Source organism: Austrofundulus limnaeus, unplaced genomic scaffold, assembly GCF_001266775.1.
Source record: "Austrofundulus limnaeus strain Quisiro unplaced genomic scaffold, Austrofundulus_limnaeus-1.0 Scaffold88, whole genome shotgun sequence".
Taxonomy (NCBI): Eukaryota; Metazoa; Chordata; class Actinopteri; order Cyprinodontiformes; family Rivulidae; genus Austrofundulus; species Austrofundulus limnaeus.
The window spans coordinates 524,918-533,982 of NW_013952490.1; the positions used below are offsets into that span (position 1 = coordinate 524,918).

The 9,065-nt window shown below is 41.2% G+C and overlaps 1 protein-coding gene across 2 annotated transcripts in view; it reads left to right on the top strand.

The window, feature by feature from the left end:
* adra1aa (adrenoceptor alpha 1Aa) overlaps nucleotides 1–7,391 on the top strand; it is an 11,830-nt gene extending 4,439 nt beyond the window's left edge. For both annotated transcript variants that reach the window (XM_014012061.1, XM_014012062.1), the window contains exons 2-3: nucleotides 1,502–2,852; nucleotides 6,247–7,391. In XM_014012061.1, the coding sequence (XP_013867515.1) occupies nucleotides 1,955–2,852; nucleotides 6,247–6,791 (1,443 nt within the window). In that variant the 5' untranslated portion in view covers nucleotides 1,502–1,954 and the 3' untranslated portion in view covers nucleotides 6,792–7,391. The remainder of the gene's footprint in view (nucleotides 1–1,501; nucleotides 2,853–6,246) is intronic.
* Nucleotides 7,392–9,065: the final 1,674 nt, after the last annotated feature.

The window sequence follows — 9,065 nt, forward strand, 5'->3', positions numbered from 1 at the left end:
GATAGATAGATAGATAGATAGATAGATAGATAGATAGATAGATAGATAGATAGATAGATAGATAGATAGATAGATAGATAGATAGATAGATGATAGGTTTAATTTAGTTTCCCACAAAGCCACTGAAAAAATTCCTCTCTTTAACAATATTAACTCACTATGTTCACTACCTTTAATCTAATCTGTGATCATTTAATCTGCTCAGACAAGATTCATTTTTCCATCAGTGATTTGCATCTGTGTACAGTAATATCACAAATTTAACAGAGAAACTCAGATTATCCCTTTCTATAAATAAGAACAGATGAAAAAAATAAAAGTATTTTTATCAAGTCAAGAAAATTTTGTCAGTAGTGAGTGAAAATGTATTTAAATATGGAGTAACAAAATGCAGAGACGTAAGCCTTAAAATTTGATACTTTTATACAAAGAAATGTGGTTAGGGGATTCATCCTGTAACCGGTGGGTTGCCGGTTTAATCCCCTGTTCTGTCCTTGGGCAAGACACTTCGCCCACCTTGCCTGCTGGTGGTGCATGGCAGCTCCGTCTCTGTGAACCCCAGGGCAGCTGTGGCTACACTGCAGCTTACTACCATCATGTGTGTGAATGGTTGTATGAAGGAGTGACAGAAGTGTAAAGCCCTTTGGAGTCCATAGGGACTTGATAAAGTGCTATATAAGTTCAGGCTATTTAACATTTATACACTAACTACCCCAAGATAGATCAAATCAACAAAATAACAGTGCAGTTCAGTCAAACTTCACATTTCCAAAGATGTTTTCTTAATTCAAAGTGGAAAAATGTGAATGACCAGGTTTTACATTTGCAGCTGAACTCACATGCATATCACACTCCCTCCTGATGGTTGTCCAGTGCATTTCTGAATTTATTTCTATGATAGTTTGAACTTATGTCTTCATGCATGTGACCAAAACATCTCCAATGAAAACCAAGCTGACAAAACCCCTCAAGAGTGAGAGGCAGGAGAATGATCTGCATGTGAGTGAAGCTCTTGCCTCGCTGCAGTTTTAAAGCTTGGGACTCTGTACTTTCCCCCTTGAACTGAGAAAGGACCTTAGATGAAGCAGGAACGTCGTCAAAAGTTGTCATTAAAACAAAACATTATCTGAAGAGTGTTGAAGTCTTTGCACTCCAGCTAATCTGACTCAAATTGATTTGTGAAAACGTTTTTTAAACTGCACAGTCAGAAAATCAAGAAAATGGTCACTGCTGATGTAAGTTTTTCTCATTCCTTCACGTCACGCTTTGTTCGATAAGCGAGTTCTATGATCTGACTGATTGTACAGCAGCTGCAGTTCAGACACTTTTTCGCCCACAGTTAAAATTGGTAATATGACAAAAAAAGATAAAACATCTCCAAAGGCAGCAGTAACAATAGTAACACAATAGGCAAAACTTGGATAGATGCTTCTGTGCTGTTCTGAAAGCGTGGCCTGCGTCAGTTCTCTCAAAGTGCATTCTCCTGTCTCTCTTTTCAAAGGCACTGGACGCTGAAGCTCGACACGCACTCGACGAGAAGAGCCTGGAGTACCACTCGCCTCGTCTCCCACTCGGCCCAGAACAGTGCTTTGCAATCCCAGCATTTGTTCCAACATGCTCAAAATTTGGGTCCTAAGTGAAATTTTTGTCACATGGGAGCACACAAAGCACGCCCATGTGTCTGACAGTGTTTTGTAATATCAGTATTAATGTTACAAACATTTATGAGATGGATTACCTGATTCCGGTGCAGTGGTCTTTATTTGCATAAATAATTTTCACGAGCATTCCAAAAGCCTCGCCAACATAATGGCTCATTTCTGTCAGGCGTCATCATTCAAGCCATGTTTTGGCAAGATGGACTTGATGTGATCATTTCTCTGATGGTTTCCACGAGAATGTCATGATGCCGCTTTTTTTCTCGTAACCAGCGGTGAGCGAAGTGTCAGAGCTGATGGGTCCTCTGCCGGACAACATGAGCCCAGCTTCTCTGAGCCAGAACTGCTCCAACTGCAGCCACATTCTGGCCCCGGGGCTCAGCATGGTGAAAACGGTGGCCCTGGGCACGATTCTCGGCGTCTTCATCCTGTTTGGAGTTATCGGAAACATCCTCGTGATCCTTTCGGTGGTTTGTCATCGACACCTGCGGACCGTCACGCATTATTTCATAGTCAACCTGGCCGTGGCCGACTTGCTGCTGAGCTCCACCGTGCTGCCCTTCTCGGCCATTTTTGAGATCCTGGATCGTTGGGTGTTTGGACGGGTTTTTTGTAACGTCTGGGCAGCCGTGGACGTGCTCTGCTGCACGGCCTCCATCATGAGCCTCTGCGTCATCTCCGTGGACCGCTACATCGGCGTCAGCTACCCTCTGCGTTACCCTTCCATCGTGACGAAACGCAGGGCTCTGCTGGCGGTGATGCTGCTGTGGGCACTCTCTGTCGTCATATCCATCGGACCTCTGTTCGGCTGGAAGGAGCCGGAACCGGAGGACGAGTCCATCTGCAAGATCACAGAGGAGCCGGGATATGCAATCTTCTCAGCTGTGGGCTCCTTCTATCTTCCGCTGACCATCATACTGGTCATGTACTGTCGGGTTTACGTTGTCGCTCACCGAGAGAGCCAGGGCCTGAGGGAGGGCCACAAGACAGAGAAGTCCGACTCGGAGCAAGTGATTCTCAGGATGCATCGTGGAAACACCACTGTATCGGAGGACGAGGCCCTTCGCAGCCGCACTCATTTCGCCTTGCGGCTCCTCAAGTTCTCACGCGAGAAGAAGGCGGCCAAGACTCTGGGGATTGTGGTGGGCTGCTTCATCTTGTGCTGGCTGCCCTTTTTCCTGGTTCTTCCAATCGGTGAGTACTGTTCTGTTTATCTTGCATGGGATTCCTAAACGTGTTCCCTTCAGACATAGCACTGACATCCATTTTGGACAGTGCTAAATACAAGTGTGAACACTTCCAGATGTGAACACTCACACTTAAAGGTGTTCACTTCAGATCAGATCAGCCAGGATGGATGTTAGTAGCAGAGATGAACAGGGCCCATGGATACAGACAGTTGTAAAAGACCTTAACTTGCTATGGAAATATTTGTCCTTAGAGGAGGTCAGTTTTTATGGAATTGCTTTTTTATGGAATTGCTTTTTAATTTTGTTTTAACCCTGTCCCCAAGTAACCAGCATTGTTTGAGCCAAAATAAAGTTGACCAGAAGAAACAATTTGCCCCATGTATGGAATGAAGGATGACTCAGCGTTGACCCCAAAAAAAAAAAAACAGTCCTGGCACTGTAAATCCCAAAGTCACCAATCTATCAAGAAGTCACTTTGCTACATTTGTTGATTCCAAGTCCCACCAACTCCAAAATACCCCTCATCCAAAATATTTGGTGATTTATTTGCAGAAGAAGGACAGATTGAATGACACTCGACCTGCTGGAATGTCGGCGTATCTTAGTCGGCATAACTCACAACTGAACACATTTTGTTGGTTTGAAGTTTTGCCAGAATCAGGGTTTTAAAAGCAGTTTTTAGGGGGTTTAATGCAAATGCAGATTTTGCCACTTAAAGTCAGACCAAGGTGAGCTGTAAGCCCCACAAAATTTTCTTTATTTTCAATCTATTTGCTGAACTGAGTTGAACTGTTAGTCTCTCATCTTTAGAGTCACATTGAACAGGTCAGAGTGGTATAGTCAAAAAAATATATATTATCTTCCCCAAAACTTCACTGTAGCTCCAAAAATAGTACAGATGGTTCATCTAAAGCTTTTAAATTGTGTCATCCATAAGAATTATTCAGTATATTTGACCACTTACATCACTGAGTTGGACCATCTTCAGAGAACTATTAACCTTCTGAATTAAATCGTTTTACAGATCCACTCACCGACCTGTGCTGCTGCCAGATTTTTAAGTTCTTGCACGTTTAATGGTCAGACGGAGGTAATTAAATCACTACATTGTGGGATCACACTGAAGTTACAAGAATCCAGACAAGTCTTGTAAGTCCTCCTGAGGAGGGTACACTTGTAAAAGTAACGGCAGACGCCCTAAAAATAGCCCGCATAAATCTTTTATGTCTCTGACGTCCTACTGTCCTCTCTGTGTGTAAACAAACTCTGAGGATTTCTGACTCACACGTTTTTTAAAGACAGCGTCTTGTCTCACTCGTCAGACCAGCTCTCCTCTCCTGCCTCCTCTGTCCACCCTGTTTGTGACTCACCCCCCACATCACAGCGTCGTCCGTTCAGTGACGGATAAAACCGTGCAGTGGAGTCAGGACTCATACGTTGCTTCATATGTTTGGTGAAGACTTGGGAAATAAGAAGATAAGACATCCTGTGTGTTTCTGTGCTTTCGTGTTCGTTATTATAGCCACTGTCATTTTGTTCCTGACAGGAAACCTCAGCTCAGCAGCGCTCCTGCCTTGATACCACAAGCCTGTAGATGACTATAGATTTAGCGATGACTCATCGAAGGTGTGACATGGAGCCAGCTCATTTTAGATTGACGGACATTGTTATGTTATCAGAGAAAAATAAAGTGTGGGACTTTGAGATGATCTTTAAAAAGATGAGCTTGTTCTTTTTTTGTTTGTTTGGTTTTTTTTTTTTTTTTTTTTGAGTTGTCCAACTCTCTCCTTAATATTTTAGAAGATCCCCCTGCAGGGTTATTTAAAAGTGTAAAATGAGCTGCTAATGAAACAACTTTGGTTTGAATTTTAAACTTTTAATGTTTGGTTTGAGCTGGTCGCTCTCTAGGGTGGGGTGATTAAACAACAAACAGCTTGTTGGTTTTAAAAAAACAAGTGTGAATGAAGATTTTCTCTAATCCACACAGGGTTGAAATTATACAGCCTCAAAATGTAATTCTTTTCTGATTATTTTTGCCTTGTTGTGTTTCACCTGTTCCTTGATAAAAATCCTTTCATGATTTGACTTTTGCTTCTTGAATGAATGCTGACATCTGTTTTTTTCTGTTTGTGTGATTTCCCTCCCTTTATTTTTCCAAATGCTCCTTTTCTTCTGTCTTTTGTTACTTTCTCAACATTTTGTTTCAAACTGAATTGCTTCGTATTCTTGTTTTGTAATCTGCAACAAATCCGCCTTTCTCTCTTTTTTAATATTTCTAAGATTTGATGTCTTCGTATTTGCATGATCAAAATCTCACCAGTTCTTAAAAAAATACAAAAACATGCCCTATGGCGAAACAGCACATTATGCAACTGCTTCCGAACAAGCTTTTTTTCTCTGTCAAAGCATGCTGAGGTTTGATTGAAAGTGAGATAAACCAGAGGCCCCACAGCCACAGATGCTTCATTGATTTTAACCAACATTGCATTTATCTAACCCGTCTATTTTTAGTAACAGAAAAAGGCAGAAATCCATCAGGAGGACTGACAATAGTGGAATTCTTTGTGATACCGGCATGGATAAAATATGCTGAAACCATTCATCACTGCCTCCACTTCCTTACTTTTTACTCCTGTTTACTTTGTGATCACATATTTTCAAAGCTCAAGTTTTTTTTTCACCAGCAGCTGCAGCTGCTCAAATAAACAATTTGACCAAAAAATGAAAACAATCGGTTCCTTTTTAACTATGAAAACACACAACTGGTTGCAAAATTTAATCAGCGGGCATTAAATTATTTTAAATTTTCTCTGACACCCAATGAAAATGAGACAAGTCCTCTAGGCATGCAATAACGAACACGCCTGCGTATAATGTGCCTGCTAAGTCATTACCTTCACTCCTCACTTTCAAGAGCATGTCCCCTAATCAAAGGCAGCACAGTTTATTACCGCCGCTCTATTAAAACTTCAAACCTGGCGGGGAGCAGGGAGCGCAGAGGAAATAGGAAATTTTTATGAATTACAAATAGTGTCGGCAGATTGTGTTTAATTCATTCACCTTCCGGTGAAAAACCGCAGAAGTGGCAATCAAACATTTAGAATAGACTCTGAGCTGCTTAGGGGAGGTTCAGTTTATTATTTTCCTGAGCTTTCCTTGAGCTTATTGGAGAAATCTGATGATGTTTTGCCCTCACCAGCACATCTGTTGCTTGTTTGTTGCTGAAATAAGCTTCACATCTTGCATGAAATCAGATATTCAGATGTTGTTCCTACAAATCATTTTGTTGTCTTGGATTTTCTTCCATGTTTCATCCTAAATTTGCCTGTGTTGACAATTTTTTCCCCCTCAACATTGTTGCTCCTTCCCGCTCAAGCATGTGTCTCCTGTCCCCACAGGTTCCATATTCCCTGCTTACAGACCTTCAGACACTGTCTTCAAGATCACCTTCTGGCTCGGTTACTTCAACAGCTGCATCAACCCCATCATCTACCCATGCTCCAACCAGGAGTTCAAAAAAGCTTTCCAGAGTTTACTGGGAGTTCACTGTTTGAGGATGGCTCCCCGGACGCACCACCACCATCATCTGAGTGCAAGTCAGAGTCAGACTCAGGGCCAGAGCCAGGCCCTCACGCTGAGCCTGGACAGCAGGGGGGCTTCCTGCAGACTCAGCCCCTCCTCGTCCATAGCTCTGTCCAGAACTCCTTCCTCCAGAGACAGCAGGGAGTGGAAAGTGTTTTCTGAAGGCCACGTCAACGGCAGAGCTGGGCAAGCCAAAACGAGCGGAGCGAAAGTGGCCAAGCTCTGCAACAAAAACTTCCAACGGACCTGCTGCTGCATCCTCAGAGCTGGGGGTCCCCCTCAGGAGCCCCCTCCGATCACACAGCTTCCAACGATTAAAATCCACCAGTTGTCCCTGTCGGAAAAAGGAGATGCTGTATAATCACTGTAATCGTTCATGCATTATTTATTACTTTTCTTTAAGGTCAAGAACGGAATTTTTTTGTGTCAGCTTCAAGAATGAAATTTCAAATACCTCAGCTTTATTATTTTTTTTACCACATGTATTATTTACACACTATGTGAGTTTAAAAGGATGAACAAAATTACAAATGTTTACAATTTAAATGTATAAAAAAGTTTTATTATTTTTAATGGCCGCAGAAGTATTAAATATTTTGGTTTTCCATGTTTGCTTATTGTGATAAAGCTGTGTACTGCTCTTTTCTATAGTACACACTACAAACTGCTGGGTTCAAAACAATCCAATGTGGGTCAAATTTGGACCAAGTCATCCCTGAATAGTTTCAACTCAGCAAGTTATTAATGTGATCTACCATACCCAGTTAAGCTTTCAACCTGTAATTTGAGTTTAAGTGATTAAATTGTTTAATTAGAGCACGTGTCAAACTCGAGGCCCATGGGCCAAATGTGGCCATGGATGACTCCCGTCAATATGACGCCTACATATTAGGGGTGTCCCAATACCAGTTTTTTCAAGACTGAGTACAAGTACGAGTACTTCAGTTTAGGTACTCACCGATACCGATACCAAGTAGCGGGGTTCGTGTGGATTATCTGTTCAACTTGTTGAATATTAAACAGAATGAAAATGAAATGCAATTATCATGCAAAAATTGATGGGTAAATATTATGTTTGACAATAAAAAGGTAGTGCAAACTCTGCCAAGTAGATAAGTTGGTATATATTAATCACACCATAACTTCTGAAACCATTTATTTTATTTCAAACAGGCTCTTTTTTATAAGTCCACACTCCCTCTGAATGTATTAACAAWACAAATACTGCAAAACAAATGCTGTTGCATACATTAAAAAACAAAATTAGTTATTTTTATACATTTTCCTCAACATGCAACAACCAAATTTAAATTAAAATGTAAAACGTAAATTTTAGCAGCACATCTATAGAAGTTTACTCTGCTTCAGTCTTAAACTGTTTAAAAAATGACTAATAGTAATAAAGTGCAGTAAATTTCAGTTCAAACTTAAATGGAACAACTAAAACAAAATCTCAGAAGAACCACAGTGAAAAATAAAATGTTTTTACAACAAACTTCCTTCCATGTTCTGCTTATGTCTTAGTTTGTTCTACAAGAAAGAAAAAACAGCACTGAAGTTACTGCAACAACTGCTGCATACAGTGCTGTTTATGAAGGCTACTGCTAGCAGCAGCAAACTCTTTGAATTCTTTGTCATGTCTTGTCCTCAAATGTTGAATTAAATTGCTGGTGTTAAAACATCCAACTTTTGCTCCTCCCCCTGACAGTTAGCAGAGCACAGGTGTCAGTCTGCTTGTGTGGTGTCCTCCGTGCCGATCTTAAAATATCTCCAAACTGCCGACTTTACTTCTTCTTCTTCTCATCGTTCTTCTTCTGTTATTCGAGGGTACGGTCGGAAATAACTTGTCAGTGCGTTAGCGCCCCCGCCTGGTATGGATTGTTGTTTACCCTTTGCAGCGCAGCACAGGAGGAACAAAAAAGGGGACAAAAGCGGTATCGGTTAAGAGTATCGGCCGGCTTTTATGAGTACGAGTACGAGTACTTGATGCTCTACTATATATGCTGCAGAGAATACTCCCAGTTTGTATGTGTGCAGAAAGAGGCAACATTGCCAATGCAATCATTGACACTAAACTGCAATCTATTACAGCAATAGGCAATAGAGCAATATTAGGACAATATTAAAGTAAAACATCAACTCTAAGTTGTGAAGGCACCAAAAGTCATAGCCATCATTTGGCACAGGAGCTTAACAGATATAAATTACAATGGCAGCTGTAGGACAAAGTACGCAGGAGGAGAAGCCTGCCAAAGTGGAGATGACTTGGATGGGAAATGAATCACAATATTGTGCATTGCATTGGATGCAATGCACACTGATGAACAGCACAATTATCCTGTCATGTGAACCAGGCTTTACTTGTAACATCCTAAAGCAGAGATCCAGTTGGCTCCAATTTGGTCAGCTTCTGGCTTAAAACGGCAGACTATGAAAAATGACTGATTAAACCATTGGGTCAAACATTTTGATCCAAAATTTGGCCAAACCAGCCAACAGTTTTCACTCAGCACTTGAGTTATCAAAATAACCCAGCAGCTTTTAGTGTGTCCAAAACCAAGGGACCTCACATACCTTTGGATCATTTACAATAAATTTGTAAGACAAGTTCCCAAGAAAGGACATTTTTGAACCT